This window comes from Aspergillus niger (genome assembly GCF_000002855.4).
Source record: "Aspergillus niger supercontig An09".
Lineage (NCBI taxonomy): Eukaryota > Fungi > Ascomycota > Eurotiomycetes > Eurotiales > Aspergillaceae > Aspergillus > Aspergillus niger.
In genome coordinates, this window is record NT_166525.1 from 288,647 (window position 1) to 310,799 (window position 22,153).

Consider the following 22,153-nt stretch of genomic DNA (forward strand, 5'->3'; position numbering starts at 1 on the left):
AAACATCAGTGGCGCTTTGAGATGTACATATAGTATTGCGATTAGAACATGTGGAAAACACAGCCCGGTTCGAATAGTATCATCACAATCATGTTCGGCGCGGCTTGCTATGCGCTGACCCAGTGTCTGTATCTTATTGCTGTCCTGTTACTCGTGCAATGTTTAAGGCTCCTCTGGAAGCATCCCTTTCCCGCCAATGCCCCCAAGTTAGTCTCGGGATACCCGCTGCTGGGCGCTCTTCAGTTTTTCTCCGATCGAAATGGATTCTGTCGTATCTCCAAGGCAGCTTCTCCCAGCGGAAACTACAGTTATTACCTTGGTCGGCATCGAATGGTTGGTCTATGCGGTCCTCAGGGCCGTAAGGTCTTCTTTGAAAGCCAAGATCTTGATGTGGATGAAGGGTAGGTTATTGCTCCTCCATCCAAACCCAATGACCCAAAACGACCTACTGACTTCGATGCCGCGTTGCAGGGTCGCTGTGCTTCTCCCATTCGTAAACTTGGTTGAAGCGTCTAATGATCCATCCAGCGATACGCATACTGCGTATCTTCGGAGCACATTGCGCACGCGGCTGTTGCGCACGCAGAGCCTCGAGTTCGTTCCTCACACTATAGGGACGTACATCACCGCAACTCTGAATCACATTGAGGCCGAAGGACTAATTGATCCTTTTCCTGAGATGAATTTGTACTATACGCAGTCCACCATGGCAGTGCTGGGAGTCGAGAAGGTGGCTCGCTCCCCCGAGCTGTCCAGGAAGATAGGTGAGCTGCTAGGCTTACTGGAGGGAACATTTTCAGCGACAGACATAGTGATTCCCTGGCTTCTGAATCCATCACATCTTCGCACGGTGATTGGTGTAGCGCGACTGTATGTGATGCTGTGGCAGATCATCGGTAATCAGAAGAAGGAGCAGCAGCAACAGCCGCTGTCACACAAACAAGAGTCCGAGAACGTGGGCATACTTCAGGATCTGATAACGAAGGGACGGAGTATGAGGGCGATGCTGCAGGTTAGCAGAGGGACTCGTAATTATCTTCCACGCAAGAAAGGCTGACTGGAGTTCATAAGGCATTGCTTACAATCTCATTTGCGTCACAGGCGAACTCCCCAACAGTGACTTCGTGGATGCTGATCATGCTTGCTACGAATACACATTGGATGGCTCGGGTCCGTCAAGAACTGAACCAAGTAGTCTTCAAACATAGGAAGGATGGTGAGTCTGCAGATCAAGTTCTGCAAGGCTTGGGTGTGTCTACCTGGGAACACGAATTTCCCCTCCTCCATGCCTGTCTTCTGGAGACTGTTCGACTGGTTCTTGGGTTGGTCACGATTCGTAAAAACGTTAGCCCGAACGACATTCCCATCGGAGACAAAGGCGAGGTGATACCGTCTGGGGCCTATGCGGTAAGTCCTGGCTGCTTTGCGAAGTCCTACAATATCCCTTGACAATGATTCAGACCTACGACCTTCAAGAGGTGTTCCAGGACCCAGCCATATATCCTGATCCACAGCGCTGGGACCCGGGTCGCTTCTTGTCGGATCGTGCAGAACATATGAAAGAATACCTTGCGTTTTGTGGCTTCGGAGCAGGGCGTCGGAAATGCCGTGAGTGCGCCTCCTATATTTACCATGATAGTATATTCTAACTGGGTCACCAAAAATCGACCTGTGAAGCCGGAAGAAGGGTAAGTTGGGCCTCAAGTATTGCCAAAGATAAACGTTAACCTTGTACAGTTGGTACATCTTCAGGCACTTGGAGCAGTGACGAGAATCATCAACATGTTTGACATTACTCTTTATGATGAGGGAGGTGATCCACTCCACCAGGCACCCGCCTCGTACTTGAAAATATCCCTGTTTGCGGCCCTTCCGGTATCACCTGTGCGGCTTCGCTGTACCCGACGGTGATGAGATATCGCAAATGTCACATCGAGTGAGGCCAAAATCCTGAGGCGAACTTGATTTAGCTGTTGGTAGTGGAAAGGCATTGGACGTGACCGCCATATGGGACGATGGTTCTGCTTCAGATATGGTGCATCGATCATCGATATGGCCATGGATACGGGCAAAATATTGATTCGGAGAGGCAGGTGCCATGGAGTGTAACACTGAGAGAGCAAATGTGGAAGTGTGAAAGGCACGTCGTATGAAAGAGATAACATGATTTTTCCCGCATCAGTATATGTACAATGAGGATTACCAGGCGCCATGTACCCACCACCATGTTCTCCCATCTGCTATTTCAGGGTACCCAAAGTAACGCAACCAAGGTAATCTTCTTGAGGGTCCTGCTTGATAGGAGAAATTGGTTCAGAGCCTTTCCTTTTTCGGCATATAATCCATTCACACCCTAATGGACGAGAAAAGGATTCAAGTGCGAGAAATGATTATGGGTCTTGATGCAGAATCCACGCAATTGCATACAGACACGAATTTAGGCTTGTAGCCTACCTGTATGTTTTCGTAGACGGTTGTAGGATAATAATATGAATGGTGTGATCATAGTGTGTGCTTCATGGATATTACATGCCCTTCCTATGTGTAGGATTCAGTGGCAATTGGCCATAACAACATCTGCGAACATGTGACGCTGGGATAGGTTCCCAAATTGGCGATCAAGATTGGATTCTCGAAGAACGAAGAGCAAGAAAGAGCCTACCAAAAGCCCTACATTAAACGAAGTCTCAGGCCTACCCTTGACATGCCGGACAATCTACACCCTGGCCATTCTTTCCGCAGGTCAACAGAAGATCCCCCCAAACCGGCCATTTCTCACACATCGTAAGTGAACATTGAATTGTTCAAAAAGCAAAAACATACAACAGAAGGGATTCGCTGGTGGTCACCCACCCAACTACTAACCTCCCGGCGTGTGGCTTAAGTACGGCTGAGCGGACGGGAAGCCCTGTTTTCCACACCCTGTGGTCGTATGTGCTTGTAGATTCTCGCTTAAAAAATATAGTCTAGTGGTCTTATAGACTCCTAATGGCTTTTATGCCAGCCTCGGTTCGTTTCTTCCCGCAATGATTAAAGTTCTTACACGCATCACGCCCGGAAGGATCCTGTCCAGAGTACGGAGTGCATGGTTGCGGACCCTTATTGGCACCCCTTTCAGAATTGACAGTGCACGGGGGGTTACATCATTACAGGTATTCGGAGGTAAGGGGACAATAAAAGTTTGATTGAAGAACTTCCACAGGGCAAGAAAAATATCTTGGTGAAGTCAGTATCGAGCTTGTTTCAAATCTTTATCATCTACCCAATTTCCATGAAGGCCTTGTCGTAAACGCAGCGGGAGTAAAATAACGGCTAGCGGCCTGGTAAAATCATCTGTATCGACCAGGTGCAATTCTGATAACATGGTCTCGTAGTTATTTACCAAAAATAGCAGGTATCCTTCACCCTCTGCGGCACCACTTGACCTTGGGATGAACACGGTCTCTTGTACCAAGTGTTTATTGCCGGGGAAATATTTATCGAATTGTCTCGTCCTCAAATTCAATCTTCCGATCGAGTTATAAACCGGGTGGCCGCCGCCCATTTTCGCCACCACTGTTGGCCAAATGGTTGGTGCAGTAACGTCGTTGAGGCAGAAAAAGGCATGATTATGTTCACGAGAAAGGAAACGCTCGTCAATTCTCGGAAACTCTACATCTTCAGATGATAGAATTTCAGCGGGCTGTAGCTCCAGATTATCGGAGCTGGGGTCGATTATGAAGCGGGAAAGGTGGCAAGCCACCTCCTGGGGACTTGGAGCATTGCCCTGCGAATCTGGCCACCAGAAGAAGACGTTTTTCTTGCCCACCGGAAGGTCGAAGAAGATCTTCCCATTTTTCTCAAACGCATTGCTGGTGTGGCCCGGGGACGCATTGGGAGCACGGAACCACTTCAAATAGTCAGAAATTTGTCTTCATAGCTTTCTCCGTGTGGAAACCCTACTTTAATGTCAGAGCTCTGTGCTCCCCGTCGAGGCAAGACACCGATATAGAGAGGAATGTCTGGTGTCCACTGCCAGTGCTCGCCGCCAGCCTTCATACGCTCGAGATCACATGTGTGGGGTATAAGAGGAAACAAGACCTATAGTATCATATTAGCAGTCGGAGCTTTGATCTTTTATGGTGAAGACTTGCATAATTCTTTGTCACTGCGAAGTCATGAATCATAGCCACTACCGGGCTAACAAGCCAGACAAGGTCAGTAAATTTCCCCGAGGGGTCAACAGAGAAATAGCAGATATCTGGCGTTCCGTCACCCTTGGCCTCATAGCCAAAGCCAATAAATTCTTTGGTGACGGGATCTAGCTTTGGATGGGCAGTAAATGTTAGACTGGGCAACTGGCCGTTGAAATCATAGAGGCCAATAGTCTCAAGGGTAACTGGGTCCATTTCATAGGGTAAAGCATCTTCCTTGCAGGCCAAGAGCTTGCCGTTGAAGAAGACAATGTTTGTGTTTGCAGTGGTGCGGACTGTGAACTCGATTGCGTCCGTGAATTTGTTTCTGTATTTTCCTGATCGCCGCCAAATTAATAGAGAAGAAAGAAAAGAAAAGAAAAAGAAAGGGAATTTACCTAGCAGTGCTCTCCCTGCCTCGCATTCTTTGATGAACTTTTCGGTGCGTACATAGCGCTGCTTGAAATGTACTTTGCCAGACTCAATACGAAATGCACTGACGTTGCCATCGCCATTGAACCACTTGAATAAAAGAAATTAGCAAGAAATTTTCAATCCGAGACTCAGAACTGGGCCGTCTATACTGGGTCATCTTCGACTCGCGAAGGAAGATGCGGGTCCGGCATAACCCGGTAGAATGTGCCACGCACTTCTGGTGGGATTGTGCCTATCACTTCAAGGTAGTTTGTCTCACCCTCGAAACGGGATGGTTTCATGAAGTGTGAAAACTGGGGAAGCGAAGGGAAGTGTTGTGGGATCATCTGTGACGGCGCCATTTTGGACTGCGGAGGACTTTTGATGGGAAAAATTGATTTCTGAACCTTGTGAGTTGAGATGTGCTGTAAGAAATACGTATCTTCCGTCCTGCGTGTTGTACTTATACCGGCGGGGATGTATTGGTTGGCTCAGGAGCCACAGACCGGACAGACTACACCCGGCCATCCCCATCCACCCCCGAGCGCGGAGGCCGTTTCTATTTCCACGGTGGCAAGCCGACACACGTGTACTATGTTGGTCTTCCAGCTGCACCCGGGTCATATTGTCATATTGTCCTGCAAATGAGATTCTTCGGTTGACATCCCCGCTCATGTCGGGAACCAATTGCACCCAGAATGAACCGATCCCCAAACCAGGTCTCTACGCCGGGGGTGTATGTTATTCGCACACCCCGCACGGGTATGTATGTCCTGCGTCTTCGGCGCTGTACCAAGAAAGCGAGCCAAGGCCTCAGAAAATTTATATTAATATTCTCCTCATTCCAATCAGATAGAGTCGCCTGTGTTACAAAATCTATCCAGAAGACATTGCTTCAGGTATCGAAAGTCGAAGAAGTTTTTTTAAAGATGGCCCAACCCACCAAACGGATTTTGCCCCCGTTGCTAGAGGAGTCGACCTTTGATAAGGTCCTAGACAAGCTTAGCGAAATTGTCGGCGAACCCAACATCTCGCGCAATCACTTGTATGGAAATCTCGAAGGACCACAGGGGCAGAATTGCTATGACGATATCTGGCCTCCGGGGAACCCAACCGATCATACCCCCAGCGGCGCAGTGAGACCGAAAACCGTCAACGAGATTCAGCAGGTTCTACAGATTGCAAACGAGTATAAGCTCCCATTGTGGACTGTTTCCCGCGGACGGAACCTTGGGTATGTCAACATTTTCTTCCTGGTTTGTTTTCTCTGGGTCACTTTTTATTTTAATTTTCTGTTCTGTCAAGCGATCGAACGCGATGCAATGGCTTCTGACAAACAACTACTAGTTATGGAGGGAGTGGCGCTATTGTCCCTGGAAGTGTTATACTTGACTTGCACCGAATGAACAAAATTATCGAAGTAAACGAGGAATTCGCCTATGCTATTGTCGAGCCTGGAGTTTCGTTCTTCGATCTCTATGAATACATCCAAGATAGAGGCTACCGGCTCTGGCCATCATGCCCCGCGCTAGGTTGGGGTTCGATAGTTGGAAATACGCTCGACAGAGGATTTGGCTACACGCCGAACGGCGAGCATGCGGAACAACAATGTGGCATGGAAGTTGTTCTTGCCACAGGAGAGGTTCTCAGAACTGGAATGGGTGCCCTGTCCGGAAGTCCCATGTGGGCCTTGTATAAAGGGTAAGCAAGTCGTCGGGTTCCCAAACAGGAGACCACTGCTACGAATAAATATCTTACCCTTTAATAGTGGCTATGGGCCCAGTGTAGATGGTCTCTTTTACCAGTCTAACCTAGGTAAGCAAAAGCCAGGGCAGATCTATTGGGTAGTAGCTGTGCTGATAAAAGAACAGGAGTTGTTACCAAGATTGGGATCCATCTAACACCAGCTCCTGTGTGTTTTATGGACTGCGTAGTCAGTGTTCCAAACGAGGAAGACATCGGCGCACTAGTACGAATCATGTCCGCTCTTGAGAGGGAAGGCATCGTTCAAAACCACGCCTCGATCGCAAACCCATACCGGCAAGCCCTGTCCTCGGAAGACCCACTTGTGTTAGGAAGAGCGGTGGGCCCAGGGATAGAAGGTGGCTATGCTACAAATGCTGACATGACAAAGCTTGCAAAAGAACAGGGCTGGGGCTACTGGAAAGCCCATTTTGCTATCTATGGCGCTTCGGGTGCCTTTATAGACGCTTGTTGGACCATCGTACAGGAGCGTTTTGCCGCTATCCCAGGAGCTGCGGCCACCGCGGAGAGACACGAGCACAAGCTTGGCGGTCGTTTGAATGCCGCAGAGTTACCCATGGGTGAAATACCACACACTGGATACCCACGTCTTACCGCCAAGGATTTTGTTGATATTAGGGGAGCCAAGGGTGGCCATATTGCCTTTTCGCCGCTCTTCCCCCCAGATGGAAAGCAGCTACAGGAGTGGTTTTCTAGGATACGGCCGTTGGTTGAGAAGGCAGGTTTTGATCTGTTTTCAGACTTCCATATTTATGGGCGGTATATTATAGGCATTGTGCTTGTGGTATACACCCCGGCTGAAGCGGCTAGGGCTAAAAGTCTGTTTGATGAGCTACTAAAAGACGGCGTGGAGAGGTCCAGCGTTTCGGAATATCGCACACATATCCACTTCATGGACCAAGTTCGGAGACATTATGATTGGGGAAATGGCATCCTCCATCGCACACTGGGTTCTATTAAGAAGACGCTAGATCCCAATGGCATCTTATCCCAGGGGAAGTCAGGGATTTGGACGTCATCGAGACCCCTTACGGAAGCTATAAGGAATACGAGGCTTTGACCATAGCACTCAAATGAGCAGCTGGTGGCCAAATCAAAGGGGAAAATCTGCTGTCGTGGGGTAAGAGCTGATTGGGAAACATCCAAGACAATCATTCATTCGTGCAAATATCATTATGCCTTATTTTGTTCGGTCTAGAAAAATCCTAGATTACCTTGCAGACTGAGTACAACTTGCGATCTGTTACTACTTGCATAAAATGTGATGTTATTCAGTTTCGCTCTCCGCAGCTCTCGCTGTGTCGCATTCAGCTTGAGAGATGCAGGTCTGTAGCTATGCCATTGGCCCAGGGAAAGCCTCCATATCAAACCACACAAGATTTTGCTCAAGGTTAGGCAAAATCGAACTGGTCGCCGTTTGAGATCCATGGGCATTTCCAAAGTCGGGCTGTTGAAGAGATAACGTCAAATCTTCCCACGTCCCTATCGCATTGGGAGATGTTGTGTCTCTGGAGGATTTGTAGAGGTCCAGAAAATTGTGCAAGCATTCACGACAACGCGAGATAATAAGATTATTCCTGTTTAAACGGCGATGCACCTCACTCGCGTCCTTCAAATCGGAGAGAATAAGGTCGATGTCCTCAGTTGCCATTAAACCTGAGAAATACGATTGCGTGCTTATAAGAAGCATACCAAAGTGCATCATAGATGCATTGAAGACTGCGCAACTTGGTTAGACGGATCTCTGGGACGCGCGAGGCGGGCCACATACCAAGGAAATTCGTCATCCACCACGCTCCCCAAAGCGAGGTTTGGAGAAACTGTTCGTCCACTATAATCTTTGCAAGTGCAACACCTCTGCTGCACGTGTGCATGCATTTTTTAATGGTCGAAAAGCCTGAATCCTTCAGGAGCGACAAGGTCTCGGTAGCGTTGGTGACATCTGGTTTGTATTGGAGAAACCTTAGAAGTACGGGGCGATATATAAGAGCCTGCGCGGCGTGGAAATATAGGCTTAAGCCGGTCTGGAAACGTTGCATTTGCAAAGCCCGTGGGATCTCAGGGGCAGCTATAACACTGGCAGGACGAATCTCAGCAGGGACTGAACTGCGCCATTCAGACAATTTCCAAGACAAGTCAAAGGCTGGACGTAGAGTTTCAAAAACACCCATGCTGTTGTTTACAGCCATATTGTCACCGTAGAGTTGAGCCAATATATCAGAAATGATCATGGCCAACCGACTGCATGTGATTAGTGGGATCTTTGGGTTGTAAGTAGCTGCACTCACATTTTCGCATTGTAGTATGCCGAACTAGTCATGGCAACCGTGCGGCTCTGATTAGAAGTAGGGAAAATGTCGCTAATATCTTCTGGAAGATCCTTGCTAATGAGAGACTTTGGAACAACCGGAGGCCGGCCGAGATAAACGCTGACTAAACTACGAACAAGTCAATATTAGAAAGCAAGGCATGGAGTTGGGGGCATTGCTTACGTATCATTCACAACACACCAGAACCACGTTCTCTTGCATAATTCACGTTGTAATAGTGGTAAGTTCTGGGTTGCCTCAAGGGAATGCAGGCCTATTTGCATGGCTGCCTTGACAGCAAGCACATGAAAGGACCATGACTGAGCTGAATTTGTCGAACATTGAAGATAACAAGTCAGGAGACAGAGCAGTTGCACTAAATTGAAGCTATCAGATTCTTGTAAAAGTCTTAAGAAGGGACGCGCCATCATACCAGTCTCTAGGTCTGAATCAATTACTGCCTCGGGCATTGCCAGGTTAAGGGCCTTTTGAAGAAATTCCCAAGACAATCTGTTTTCAGCATCTGTAGGAGAGGCGAAGCTTCTCATCTGATACATCACAGCAAACATAACGAAGAGCAAAGCTTGCCACGATCGACTGGCAGGGCTGGAGTCATTCCTTCTAAAGTCCCTATATTTTGCAAGGAATGTGTCTCTATATATACAAGGAAAGAAAAGGCCGATAGTGTCAAAATATTCATGAAGAAGAGAGGTGGCTTCCGGCTCAGGGGGCAAATTCTGAGCACCTGCCGCTGTCATAGCACGCGGTATTAAAGAAGGGCTGGATGTTAGACTGCTTTGTTGATTGTTGTTCGCTTCAACACCTTCTGCGCGAGTGTTCGACAAATTTACTGGTGCGCCACTGAGATTCTTTAGCACTCGAGTGAGTTCATAGACGAGTGCGACATTGGATGAGGGACCTATGACAGAAGTAAGCAAACATTATCCCCGCAAATTGTATGTAGCATCCGCCTACCAAAATACGATGAGAACGTGGCATCATCCGAGAGTGTGATTACTCCCATACCATCAACACCATCCGTCTTGACTGGATGATGAGCAGCGCCGCCTTCCGGATTAATCGTTGGTGAGTACCGTGTAGTAGAGTTTCGTCGGTCGTAAGTTTCCAGGCTGATACTATCTTCATCGAGTGCCCCATCTGCACTGGTAGATACTCGCCGAGACGCATGGGAAGATCTCGCGAAAGACTTCAGTTGACTCTCCAATTCTTTCACCCTAGACAGCAGCCCGGACGTGTCAGATCTGTCATCATGATAAGCATTGTCACCTGCAGGGGCCTGATGAAAGTGTTTACCTCCGTGCTATGCCACCGCCAGTGGGCTGATCGTATTCACAGGGTATGGCCAGTTGCTCGCATCGTTTGCAAGAGGGGTGGTTTCCATTGCACTATTGTTGAGAGGCGCTGTCAATGATACTTCTCTCTGGGGGAAGCTGCTCCGACTTACGCGAGTCTTTCGGTCCCGGCACTGACGACACGCCACAGAGACACGTGCTCGCTTCTTCGGACGGCGATCTTCTTCCATCTTAGAGGGTTCGCAAAATGATCGGAGTGTACAAACTGATTGGTGTTCACTTGAGTCAAGATGGACAAAGGTTCAATGGAATTTTGACGGGTGGAATCGAAGTGTGTGAGTGAGATCAGCCACCTGCCCGGCGGCTTCACTTCCCCGCACGAGGGGCCTATGGGTCTTGCTACGAGCTTATGCAGAGTGGATAGACACTGAAGATGCGGAAGGGAGAGTCGCGGTCAAGACGAGCCACGGCCGCGTCCTCTCGGAGTACATAGTTTTCAGGGATAATTACGGTATTACCGAAACGGTGAAGAGACTCGTGGGCCTTAGTTCCTACATCCGTCTACTCAAAGTTGCATAGTGTATCTCAGGAAGCCCATTCTGCAGAAAGCATGATGCCATATGGCCGAACTAGTAATTTCCAGTCCGCCTAGTGTAGCATCGCAGAGGCTCTGGTTTGAACATATTGAAGGCGCAAGGTCTCAGATCTTTGGGTGAGGATCGAGGATCCCTGGCCCCCTTACTCGGCTCCCGGGCTGACCGATTGCAGGATTCTGGTACCTGGTTATTGTGCAGTTAAGCCAGCGGAGGAGGAAGGCCATAAAAATGATCGGGTGTATCGGGAGGCGGAAACTGCGGTATCCGGGCAAAGCGGGGAAAGAGGGGGCCAATGCCATTCTCTGTATCGATGGATCGGCGACCGGAATCTGCGTCTTACTCCGCTAAAGAACAGCCAACGGATTTCTACACGGGATGCAGTATCACCCGCCAGAACCTTTGCGAGGCAGCTTTGCCCCGAACTGGCTTGGTAGGAAATATGCCAAGTACACAACAATTGTTTGAACTTCCAGCTTTCAAATAGCGAGAATAACGAGTTGTTAATTTTCAAAGAATTCCCTTCGGTTTGAAAACGTTACTATAACTACAAATACTTCGTTTAGGTGTTTAGTATCTTGACCACGTTTTGACTCTGCCTCCCCTATCCCGGATTCTTACTCTTAGAAATCCGCACCATGAAATCAACTGGCTTTACGAACCAGTGATTGCATGTCTTGAGCCCTTGCCCGTGACCAAGAATTTCCACATCATACTCTCGTACCACCAGGGGAATCAATTTGTTCATTTCCAAGGATATGTTCTTTCCAATGCAGGTCCGTGAGCCCATACCAAAGGGCATATAGCTTCGCTCCATGAGGGCCTTTTCGGCCTCGCTGGCATGTAACCACCGTTCCGGTCGAATGGAAGGCGAACAACCGATAGAACTAGCTTACCTTTGGTGGAAAGAACTGGCCGGATATCACAGCACCCCCTTCAGGAACTTCACGAAACATCGGAAACCCCGTGCCAGGGTGCAAGCGAAGACATTCCTTTAACACCGCCTGGAAGTATGGAAGACTTTGCGTATCGCTAAATCTCGAGATGCCATCAATTCCAGCAACATTTATCTCGTCGCGAAGCCTTTGGAGAGTCTCGGGATTACTGTAGATGAAATAGAATACAGCACTGAGACTGATAGCTGTAGTGTCACTCCCAGCTCCCACGTTGGAGATAACATTGGCCATGATGTCCCATTCTGTGAATTTTCCGGGGGCAGCTTTCTTAGCTTCCAGGAGTTTATTTAGCATAGGTGAATAGGAACCAATACTCTCGGCGCCATAGGTCGCTTTTCTCGACCCACCCATTTTAACATTTCTTTCGGCGAAGTCTGCTAAAGCATCCGTGCCTAGCAGTCCCATTAAACGGAGTATTTTCATAATGAGAGGACGAAGCATGATAAACAAGCCGATATACGTAGCTGCAGAAATAGCAGCATCGAGGTTTTTCATAATATTGCTCACGTCTAGCATGTTATCGAGGAACCCGAATCGCTCTCCGAACTAAAGAGAGACAGTCAGTTGTTGACCCATGACATGGCTAGACAGCGTTACGCACTGTAATATATCCTATGACATCGAAGGCGTAGCACTGGACCCAGTGCGCAAGATTGACTGCGGAGTCCGAGCTGCCCGCCTGATCAAGCTGTCTTCGGAAGAGGCCAATACAACTATCGACGAAAGGCTCGTAGCTCGTCAACGTTGTCATGGAATACATGCTTGCGACTTTATGGCGGTTGGCGGCATGCTTCTTTGGGTCTCTTTCAGAGAAAAGGTTGGTCCAAGTAAGATCTTCTTCTGTATTCCACGCATCATACCACGATGATTTTACGTATTTCGTTCCGAGGCCATAGATAGTCTTGAGGCATGCTGGATCACTCAAACTATAGTAGTTCGGAGCAATTCGGACTATCGTTCCTAATACTAGCTTTAGCAACATCTACCAACGAATGTAACATGGCCCGTGGATTTGTCGGCAGCGGTTCCTGCAGATCCATCTTACCCTTCTGACGGTGAAGTTTGATATTGGTATTGTGAAAGTCTCCTTTGACCATTTGACGCAAGTACCATAGGTTCGTCAATCGTGACCAAAGGGGCCCTGGAATTGCTCTGGTGTGTGAAACGGAATCCAACATCAAGCGTACGACATAGCGAGCCAATAGAACAAACACCGCCAAAATAACAATCCTTGCGGCAAGTGACATTTTGTGTCTCGAATAACAGGGTAAGTAAATACCTGAGAGTTAGCAGATCATCGATCTTGTGCTTTAACAAACGGACGAGCTGCAGCTGGCTAGCTCTGGCTTAAGAGCATCGCCCGTTGTTCACACGGGCTCCATATTCTACGCGTGAGTTCGGGGAAGCATCAGCCGCAGACCGCGGCCGTCTGTACCTCTAACCAGGTGTATTAGACACCATGACGACCACAAATAAGGGGGCCGATGCGCGAAAAAATACAGACCTTGGATTTTCGTCGTCAACCCACACGGATGGCGCGGATGCAATAAGTTGGAAGAGGTTGTATATTCCGTATTACTCCCCCGTTAGCTTCCCATTGGACAACAGTAACAAGAGCACGTAAGTGGATACACTGGGCATAACCCCGAGGACTTCATAAGGACTTGTTGGCTCGCCGGACGTTAATACCCGCGGACACCAGCGGGGTTATGCAGGGGAAAGCCAATGCCTTCGATCCCGATCACTACTTTAGATACAGCGACGCGCTGAAGGATAAAGGCAATAACACCTATCTTTATGAATTATCTGAAAATTTTCACTATGACTACTCCAACTCTAAAGTACGCTTTTACGATAAATGTCGAGCTCGCCCCAGCAATCGACCTTGGAGCAACATTCAGCGGCGACAGAAGATTATTGCAATTACTGGAGGGTCCATTGATGGACCGCGTCTGACAGGAAAAGTTTTGTCTGGTGGCGGAGACTGGAACGCTGTGCGACCCGACGGAGTCGTGCATGTCTTCGCCAAATATTCCATCCAAGCAAGCGATGGTACACCTATATCTATCACGAATGAAGGGCTTAATTGGGCAAATCAATCAAGTAAATAGGCGACCTTTGATGGCGACTGCACCTCGGCGAGCGAGGGTGGCAAAACCTGGTACACAAAGACAAGGCCACGATTCGAGGTCGCTCCTGGCAAGTGGGATTGGCTTAACACTTCTTGCTTCATTGGGGACTTACAACCCCCAGCATCAGCTGATCAAGTTGTCATCAATATCTACGAGGTTATCTGAAGTCGCCGGGGCTAAGTCGTTCAGAACGGGCTGCGGGTCATCGCTTGGAAGGATGCCAGCCAGCAATTACTCGTTGGAAATTTGAGAAGTGGAACACTGTGACTTCCTTTGTTGCCACCACGACTTGTGCCTCGTCATATAGGTAGAAACATATTGGAATGCGATTAAGGGGGATACAATTGCCAGGCCACCGAGGATGAAGCGGTAGATCGATCTTCAGACAATGCTCAAAGGCATAAATACATCGTAGACTAAGTCAGTCAGTTTCTCTCGAGATGCTTTTAGAGAACCAAATTCAGTCCTTCTATAACCGTTCCTGTGAGGATTAAAGGTGTACCCCTCGATTTTTTCCTAATCAATACTAGATTGGCAGCCCTCGCGGGTATAATGTTCCCCGCCGAAACTGTACGCCCCCGGAAGAGGCGCGGCTCGCGGGTATGTAGATGGACTGCATACCCACGCGTAGGCATCTGATTATCAAACCTCGACGGCCTCGGGGCAGAAGTTCTTTGGGTGAGCTTTTCTTGCAGGGGCGGAGAATTCTGTTATCGCATCATCCTTAACGGTGTGAGGTCATCGACTGCACTTGGCGGTGCTGTATTATGTCTAAATAGGTAACAACATGTCTCTCCTTACTGCCCAACCTCGAAAATGCCAGATATCCTACCATTCAGTTATCTCGTCAACCTCCATGATATCACGGACATAATTGCAATTTCAGAACAAATGTTCCAACGTGGTAACCAAATACTAAATAAACGTAGGTACATCCGCGCGTTACTCATGGAATAATCTTTGCGCGGCGGAAGCGATCGAATGCCGTCCACCAAGCTCCTCTGCTGTCCGTCTCGACCTTAGCACTGCCCATCATCGCATGAGTTTTGCTCATATCTAGCTGTCGATCTAAATCACATAAGGTCATCATAACACGCGCAAAATCGCCGTAGCTCTTGTTGTTGCCAACTCTTCCCGTCTTAAGGCCCTCTTCTTTCTCCAGTTCCCTCCACTCATTGTAGTGCTCAACTAGGTACTCGTTCGGCACAGGCCCGGCAACACCATCACGAGGGCCTGTGCCCCTTAACCCGAAGTACTCGCAAATTACTGGCCACTTCTCACTCCAAGATGCCGGTCTAGCGCTGTCTGTCACATTGTACCGTTGTCCTGCAGTTTCTTGTGGATGGAGGGATGCATATATGGCCGTCTTTGCTATGACATCCTGGCTGCTGTCCTGTGACAAACATTCCCATGACCGTTGTGTCCCTGGAAAGACCACTTCACTACCTTTGCCATTTATCTTGGCGTAGAGAGCCAAATATGTAGCAAGTATCTGGGCCATGCAATAATAATTGTTGTTAGGTACGAAGCCGACAACCAGGTCAGGCATCAGCTCGCAGAAGGACCAACTTTTTCCCTGAGAAATCCAAGACAGCTGGTCGACTTGGTGATAATAGAATATCTGCGATGCGAATGGTTCGGGCATTCGCGGTAGTGACTCTTTGAGCGGAACCTGATCGCGGAATGGGAACTGCTCCAGAAGGTGAGATCCATATGATTTGGCCCCAGTCCCAAGAACAACGAACTTGAGGTGGGACGAAACATTCTGGATGGCAAGCACGCTTCGTTTCACTAGCTCTGTATTTTTATGTACCTCCGCCTTCGGATCGGCATCCATAATATACGCTAAATGGATTAGCGCTCGCAAGGTGGTTACTGATAAGGGAGTACGCACCAAAAAAGTAGACATGGGTTATTTTGTCGGCGTTTGCCACCTTCCTTTTCAATTCATCCTCTAAGGTCTCTAGTTTTGCGTCGGCGAGCAGATCGATTCCGCTGACGAGATCTAGCTTGGGTGATTTTGGCCATAGTGTGTCTTGCAAGCTAACTGGTCTGTTTGTCAATGCTGTGACAGATGCAAAGGCATCCTCGGATGGATATCCTTGCAATAGAGCGTTCACCACAGCCCAACCATTGACTCCACTGGCGCCTAGGCCCGTATATTAGTGAATTTCGGTGGTAGTTAAGAATAGTTACTAGTCAGATACTCACCAAACACTATCGCGTGGTTTTCAGACATGATTCGGATAGAACCTCGGATGGAAGCAAGGACAAGACCGGATATTGAAAATGCAGGATGGCTTGCTTGCGGCAGGCACAAACACGTCGTTATATATCACGGCTTGTTGCACTGCATATTAACATGTACACTCGCCTGGAGTAGCTCATTTTATCTGCATCGCAGCCATGTGACACTCCTATTGCACACTATTCACCAAGAAGGCAATACACGGTTGCTCAGATTGGCTTGCCGAACCAATCGATCCACCGGGCGACGTAATGTGATGTTCCCGGCCGACTCAAAGGTACGTGTTTTCTGAGTCAATCACAGAGATACCGTCATTCAACTGCAGATCAGCAACTCACAGTTAGCCCACTGTGCTGAATAAGCGGAACCTATGCAAGGTTCCGAGCCGAATGAAGACATGCAAGGCTAAATAGCGGGACTTACGGTGTGGAGTTCCGGTAAGTGGATGGTACTCACTAGGTAGCTATCAGGCAGCACAAACTGCTAGCAGACAGGTACAGTTCGATGAGTACGACGCTGGTAGCAGTGCATAATTTTCCAAACAACCTTATACAAGCCATTGTGTGGAGTTTAGCGGAGTCTCGGGGGTATACAGCTGCTGCACCTAATGAAACTACACCCACGTCAATATGAGACTAGGAAACCCTGCACCTTCAGGTTTGTGTAGAAGACAGGACAGCCGCCTGGCTCCGGTCCTATGCCACAAAAAGACGGCAGGCCGATGATCTTACTCACCAAAATCATCTTTATCCCTCTTTTCGAACTATAAGAGCCTCCAAATCCCCCCGACAATCAAGGATATGCGTCAGGAACAACAGAGCAAAAATTGGAAGTGAGAGCAAAATGACACGTACCAACAGCGACGAAGTTAATGGCGGTGGGTCAACCTTCAGAAGCAATGTTATCAAAGATGGCGTTCTCCGGTACCCTCCAACATCCGTCAAGGTTTTAATTGTCGGTGGCGGGATATCGGGCTTGTTCGCTGCTCTCGAATGCTGGAGAAAGGGACATGATGTGCAGGTTGTTGAAAGGGGAGCAAACATCTCTGAGGCAGGTAAGCGTGGTCCCCATGAAGAGGATTTATTCCTGCTCTGTAATGGCCCGGCTCACCCTTGTTAGGCGACGTTGTCGGAATTGGTCCGTCTGCCTGGGTCTCGCTGCAGAAGTACCCGTCGATGTTTGAGGAGTGGAATCGTATTTCTGACGATCCCGTGTGGCTCTTTTGCGGGGAGGATGGAAGACCTGTTGCTCCTCCGTCAGAATATGAGTATAACTCGAACGGTGTCGCGCAACATGTATGCTATCCTCTTCGCATCAAGCCCCTCATGGTTCGCTCCCAGTTGGCCGAGATGTTAGCAGGCCAATGCAAGAGGCTTGGCATCCCAATACACTTCAATACTCCAATTGTTGACTACGAGGAGGACGGTCCCAGCAAGAAAGCAACAGCTATAACTACTGATGGTCAGCGCCTTAGCGGGGACGTTGTGATAGCTGCCGACGGGATTGGAACCAAGTCGCACAAGATTGTCCTCGGTGAGGAGGTCAGGGCTATCAGCACCGGATTTATTATATATCGCCTCAAGTGCCCCGTTTCGCGGCTAGGAAACGCCCCGGCATTCCAGCAGCTTTATCAGCAGATGGGGAGACCAGAAATCCGACTGGGGCCCGCTGGTCAACTTCATTATGCGCTTACGATGGCCGAAGACTATGTCTCCTTGGGATTATCAGTCAAGGTAGGCCACTGGTGCTCCATTTGGTAATCGCCAAATGTTAATCTATTCTACCAGGATGATGGAACCGCAACCGAGTCATGGTCCGCAACCGTGTCAAGCGACTATGTTCTGTCAGAGCATCCTGAGTTCATTGATTGCCAACCGGTAATCGCTGACATTATCCGCAATGCGCCGGATAACAGCATAGTGCGTTGGCCATTGGTGATGCGCAACCCGCAGCCGAAATGGACTTCGCCTTGCGGGAGAGTTGTGCAGATTGGAGACAGTGCACATAGCTTTCTTCCTACATCCGGGAATGGAGCGACGATGGCCATTGAAGATGCGCTATCAATTGCAGAATGCCTACGGCTGGGGGCAGGTGATGTTGGAACTGCAACCCAAGTACACCAGCTTCTTAGGTGAGAGCCTGACCGGCGCCGGTTGCCTGCGCTTTTAGACCAGCCGGACGCATTGCTAATGTATTGCCACGCAGATACCAACGCGCATCCGTCGTGCAGCAGACTGGAATGAACAACCGGAGCGAGATCAACAACAAAATGTCAAACGACGTGCTGCGTCAGGGCAAATGGATCTGGACTCACAATCCTGAGCAATATGCGACCACAGAATTCTATCGAGCCCGCTCGTGCCTCGAAAGTGGTGCAGAATTCCATAATACCAACCTGCCACCAAGATACGTATGGACACCTTGGACCATTGAGGAAGAGATGGCGAAGGAGAGAGCGGGCGTACATAGCCAGGATTTGAAGAAAAACGGTTACTGGGGTGTTGTTTGATGAAGCGGTAAATAGGTTGGGTGCTGGTGGGTGTGACTTAGGGTTGGTGGGCTATGTACTAGCAATACCTGATCCTGAAGCTATGACTCAGGGGTTTAGTTGCCGCTCAGTTGGCTAGTTAACTAGCTAACGAATAGTTATCCGGACTGGCCGCTCATCCGCCCGAGTTGCGTGCCCAACTGGGCAGGATAACTGAAGCACTTTAAATAACAGCCGTTTCATTAAAGCATTTATCTCCAAGTTTGCGACAGTATGAGATATTTTGGTACTTGCAATTTCCGCCTCAAATAATAAAAGAACCCTTGAGTGTTCGTTATGCTGCAGCCGTTATTGATGTATCAAACCCATATTATAAGATATCCACGATCCGGGCCGATAATTGATCAAAACGAATTCTAGGGAAGGATCATGTACTCTAACTCAAATGAAAACAAGTAATCAATTACGTGCGTTTCGAGCTACCCGTCCACCAATATTAAGTATGCAACACGAGCCTAACAACAATGCCAACTGATTAACCGTCATTTCGGTGCCTTATTGCGCCAAAAGCGCAATATATATAACGCAATTATACTTTGGATGATTGCTAAAAACCCGAATTTAGAAAATTGTAATTCAAAAAGATTGGTCAGTCTTTTTAGAGTTGGATACATCGACTATTTCATTTTTCGTACATGCGTATCCACTAAAGGATGTCTTCGCGAAGATTGGAGAGGCCTTCTGTCAGCTCGGACGTTATTGCTTAGTGCTGAACGAATGATTCATGCGCTCATCAAGGATGTTAAGCATAATTAAAACACACTCTGGGATTAAGAGGATATGCCACAAGAAATAGCTTACGAATACTAGGTTGTGGTTACATACATCCGGTGATTAATAGTAGTACCCATGCGAATAGGGTTTAGGATACGAAACACTACAACAAATGAATCGCTCAAGAAAGCCAAAGCTTGAATACGATAAGCGCGGCTGCAGATAAGGGACCCAACCTAAAGGCTGCCTGTCCTACGGAATGGCTGGTAGACGGGCGGCGTCCACTTGCTTGGGAATTGCTTCGATTGGTTGTTGATTGTGGAGTTGAAAGGTGACATTACCTTTCTTAGTTTAGCCCCCTGCATATCAATACATTACTCTGGCGGTTAGGATGACTGGAAGGCTTGAATATATGCTAGGTAAAGTCGCGATCTAAATAATCTACCAACGTCGCTCTTCTATCTACTGTATATTTACCTTCTACCGCGGAGCCGCTCTAAAGTAAGGGCTATAGAGGTGTAAGGTAGGAGATCTAGCTCTGCTTACTTTATTCAGTTGAATTTACAGAAGGGTATTTTCTGACCAATGCTCACGTTCTTAATACAGGGAAGAGAACTCACATATCAAGACTCTTTCAGTGAGGAATGAAAACACGGTCTCGGTACACGAGTTCCATTCCGATTACCGGCGATCAAGTCATACATATTAGGGAGACAACAAGCTTGAAAACGCATCTTTTTGTCTTTGAGAAGAGTAATCTATAATGACGAGACATCAAAATTCCTGACATGTCCAAGCCTCAAACTCCATGCAAACCGGCAAATGGATCACGACTTGCATTCTCATGCCGAGAATACTCTATCTCATTTGCAATGTCTTGCGCTTTCTCTTTTCCATACACCTCCTCAATCCAAGCCAGGGTGGCATCAATGCCCGCGCTCACTCCGGATGAAGTCCATATGTTTCCATCGGTAACCCATCTGGCATGAGAGACCCAATGTACCGGAGGCCTCAATGACATAATTTCCTTGAAGACCTTCTCGGCAGTAGCGCTGAAGGAGGATATTTTAGATGTCCTGCTTACCGAGACATTGTCTGGTTTGAAAGCCAAACTTCGGATAAGCCATCTGCCAGTCTGCCGTGTTCAACTAATGTGGCTAAAGTACGGCCGAACGGACGGGAAGCCCTCTTTTCCACACCCTGTGGTCGTATGTGCTTTATGCTTATAGTGACGGGTTCATAAAGCATGCGTACAGATTAAAGCATCTAATCAATGTCCCGAAATCATAGAAGAGGGGTGATAGGAGGTCGGGAAATATTCACGGCTCTGAACCATGTTTGGTGACCTCTGAAGCGAGGATACAGAATTTCATGATGCGGTATGGTCTTGGTGATATTCTGGTCTATCAGATCCGGAATGTGCACCGGAAATTTCAATACGATGACGCAGGTTGGTTGACTCGGTTTGTTTAACGGCGTCCTCCGGAAAGCAACGGCCAATGAAAAATACAGAGGAATAAAGGATATTACGTACGACGAGTCAAATGCACAACGACGTGAAGTTAGGAGCTAAACCTCGAGTAGCCTTGCACTGGTCTTCTTTGGTACACCACATGCAGGACCTTCAAGATACATGCGAGTTGGTCCTGTAATTAGAGGTAGATCATTGGCAGTCTTAGCTACCCCAAGTTCATTCTTCATCAGTTGTATGCTCCCACACCTCTTCCTCCTGGACAGGTTTCTTCTCTGGATCTCGCCACTGGTAGCAAACAATTTTCTTGAAATCAGGCTGGCAATGGTCCCATATAGCTGCATGACCTTGCGTACGCATGGAAACACTTTGCCCCGAGAAATCGATGTAGTCAACTCCATGGATGTTGTGGTAGAGATCACGGAGGTACTCGCTTACTTCTTGAAGCAGTTCGCATCGCTTCTCGTCAGCTGGGAAAGATCTCGATTGGTCCCCAATTGGCTGATCAAGATCAGTCATCTCGTAGATCATGTATAAGTGCTTCAGCAACATATTCTGATATCTTTTTTGTCGGGATGGTTGGTTTAGGAGTAGAAGACTCCAAACTTGGTAGTAGCTCCGAGTGAACCGATGGCGTTCTGTTGGAGTCAATGATAGCGGACGTGGGTTTCCTCCATAGAATTGGTCATCGATGCTCTTAAGGGAAACTGTAAAAGATTTCAATTATCACATGTCTCTTATACTTACTGTGCTTCTCAATCTGTCTACTCACTTCGAATATGCGCGGTAATATCACGGTCAAACACCTCGATCGCCTTCTCCACGATACGAGAGTTCCGTCGCAACCGTAAAAGATCCGCGATAGTCATTGAAGAAGATGAATAAGGTGGCGGGCCCCCTTGATCTGCCAGTACGACTCTTGCATATCGCTCACATGGGATCTGTCTGCGTAGGCGTCTGTAAATGGCAGGCGTATTTTCTTTCATGACCTGGCGGAGTCGCCGGCAAGTCGCGGCCAAGTGAAGCGAATCCGGAAGAGTGAGTTCCCCGAATATCTTGATGATGACCTCTGTAGGCATGGGGCTCGATTGTGAGAATGTGTGCATGATAAGCGTGGTGAACGAATCTCCGAGACAGTTTGACTTGCCGAGAAATAAATCAGGCATCATCTTGTCTCTGTTCGCCTTTTAGACGGTCTAAGATCATGTGATTGGAGAATGGACCTAAAATAAACCCGCGACAACTGTTGCAGCAGCCCGGTCTTTCAATACGCCTTCCCATATTCAGACTTGAGCCAAGGCCTGTTTCGCACTAAATCCAGGGCAAATTTGGGGGCTAAGAGGAAACCTGCCAGGGGCTTTTTCTGTGTTTGATTAGTGCTTATATAATCATCAGCGGCTGACTTGGGTCTATGTGATAGGCTCTTTTCCTTGAATAACAGCCTACACTGGGTTTATATGATATGTTCTGCGGTTGTTTTGAGTTTCGTTATTTGATCAGAGACTTTCTACAATATAAT

General features: G+C 48.1%; 12 protein-coding genes and 1 non-coding gene across 13 annotated transcripts; 6 read left to right on the top strand and 7 right to left on the bottom strand.

The window, feature by feature from the left end:
- Positions 1-90: 90 nt before the first annotated feature.
- On the top strand, positions 91-1,768 carry An09g01340 (uncharacterized protein; the record flags this gene model as incomplete). Its single annotated transcript, XM_059749589.1, has 6 exons — positions 91-401; positions 472-1,012; positions 1,102-1,407; positions 1,461-1,608; positions 1,640-1,688; positions 1,738-1,768. 6 exons carry the CDS (start codon positions 91-93, stop codon positions 1,766-1,768), a joined length of 1,386 nt encoding a protein of 461 aa, XP_059605814.1.
- Positions 1,769-2,225: 457 nt separating this feature from the next.
- Positions 2,226-2,788, top strand: An09g01350 (uncharacterized protein; the record flags this gene model as incomplete). The annotated part of the gene is made up of 2 exons (XM_059749590.1): positions 2,226-2,273; positions 2,603-2,788. 2 exons carry the CDS (start codon positions 2,226-2,228, stop codon positions 2,786-2,788), a joined length of 234 nt encoding a protein of 77 aa, XP_059605815.1.
- Positions 2,789-2,817: 29 nt separating this feature from the next.
- On the bottom strand, positions 2,818-2,936 carry 5S rRNA. Its single transcript, XR_009468024.1, has one exon. It is a non-coding gene; the product is annotated as a 5S ribosomal RNA (ribosomal RNA).
- Positions 2,937-3,226: 290 nt separating this feature from the next.
- An09g01370 (uncharacterized protein) lies at positions 3,227-4,948 on the bottom strand (the record flags this gene model as incomplete). Its single annotated transcript, XM_059749592.1, has 5 exons — positions 3,227-3,889; positions 3,943-4,080; positions 4,176-4,510; positions 4,571-4,694; positions 4,757-4,948. The coding sequence occupies 5 exons, from the start codon at positions 4,946-4,948 to the stop codon at positions 3,227-3,229; spliced, it is 1,452 nt and encodes a 483-aa protein (XP_059605816.1).
- A 567-nt stretch (positions 4,949-5,515) lies between these two features.
- An09g01380 (uncharacterized protein) lies at positions 5,516-7,410 on the top strand (the record flags this gene model as incomplete). Its single annotated transcript, XM_001393418.1, has 4 exons — positions 5,516-5,820; positions 5,934-6,287; positions 6,355-6,401; positions 6,458-7,410. 4 exons carry the CDS (start codon positions 5,516-5,518, stop codon positions 7,408-7,410), a joined length of 1,659 nt encoding a protein of 552 aa, XP_001393455.1.
- Positions 7,411-7,683: 273 nt separating this feature from the next.
- On the bottom strand, positions 7,684-9,683 carry An09g01390 (uncharacterized protein; the record flags this gene model as incomplete). The annotated part of the gene is made up of 5 exons (XM_059749593.1): positions 7,684-8,069; positions 8,122-8,591; positions 8,639-8,788; positions 8,861-9,578; positions 9,635-9,683. The coding sequence occupies 5 exons, from the start codon at positions 9,681-9,683 to the stop codon at positions 7,684-7,686; spliced, it is 1,773 nt and encodes a 590-aa protein (XP_059605817.1).
- Positions 9,684-10,219: 536 nt separating this feature from the next.
- On the top strand, positions 10,220-11,052 carry An09g01400 (hypothetical protein; the record flags this gene model as incomplete). Its single annotated transcript, XM_059749594.1, has 4 exons — positions 10,220-10,303; positions 10,390-10,497; positions 10,663-10,747; positions 10,817-11,052. 4 exons carry the CDS (start codon positions 10,220-10,222, stop codon positions 11,050-11,052), a joined length of 513 nt encoding a protein of 170 aa, XP_059605818.1.
- A 117-nt stretch (positions 11,053-11,169) lies between these two features.
- Positions 11,170-12,768, bottom strand: An09g01410 (uncharacterized protein; the record flags this gene model as incomplete). The annotated part of the gene is given in 3 exon segments (XM_059749595.1): positions 11,170-12,067; positions 12,123-12,472; positions 12,567-12,768. Coding segments are annotated over 3 exon segments (1,450 nt in total), but the record flags the coding sequence as incomplete, so codon positions are not given.
- Positions 12,769-12,980: 212 nt separating this feature from the next.
- Positions 12,981-13,632, top strand: An09g01420 (uncharacterized protein; the record flags this gene model as incomplete). Its single annotated transcript, XM_059749596.1, has 2 exons — positions 12,981-13,141; positions 13,281-13,632. 2 exons carry the CDS (start codon positions 12,981-12,983, stop codon positions 13,630-13,632), a joined length of 513 nt encoding a protein of 170 aa, XP_059605820.1.
- A 967-nt stretch (positions 13,633-14,599) lies between these two features.
- An09g01430 (uncharacterized protein) lies at positions 14,600-15,892 on the bottom strand (the record flags this gene model as incomplete). Its single annotated transcript, XM_001393423.1, has 3 exons — positions 14,600-15,498; positions 15,548-15,802; positions 15,865-15,892. 3 exons carry the CDS (start codon positions 15,890-15,892, stop codon positions 14,600-14,602), a joined length of 1,182 nt encoding a protein of 393 aa, XP_001393460.1.
- An 852-nt stretch (positions 15,893-16,744) lies between these two features.
- On the top strand, positions 16,745-18,410 carry An09g01440 (uncharacterized protein; the record flags this gene model as incomplete). Its single annotated transcript, XM_001393424.1, has 4 exons — positions 16,745-16,955; positions 17,021-17,634; positions 17,689-18,032; positions 18,107-18,410. 4 exons carry the CDS (start codon positions 16,745-16,747, stop codon positions 18,408-18,410), a joined length of 1,473 nt encoding a protein of 490 aa, XP_001393461.1.
- Positions 18,411-19,962: 1,552 nt separating this feature from the next.
- Positions 19,963-20,255, bottom strand: An09g01450 (uncharacterized protein; the record flags this gene model as incomplete). Its single annotated transcript, XM_059749597.1, has 2 exons — positions 19,963-20,215; positions 20,248-20,255. 2 exons carry the CDS (start codon positions 20,253-20,255, stop codon positions 19,963-19,965), a joined length of 261 nt encoding a protein of 86 aa, XP_059605821.1.
- Positions 20,256-20,853: 598 nt separating this feature from the next.
- Positions 20,854-21,803, bottom strand: An09g01460 (uncharacterized protein; the record flags this gene model as incomplete). Its single annotated transcript, XM_059749598.1, has 2 exons — positions 20,854-21,341; positions 21,407-21,803. The coding sequence occupies 2 exons, from the start codon at positions 21,801-21,803 to the stop codon at positions 20,854-20,856; spliced, it is 885 nt and encodes a 294-aa protein (XP_059605822.1).
- Positions 21,804-22,153: the final 350 nt, after the last annotated feature.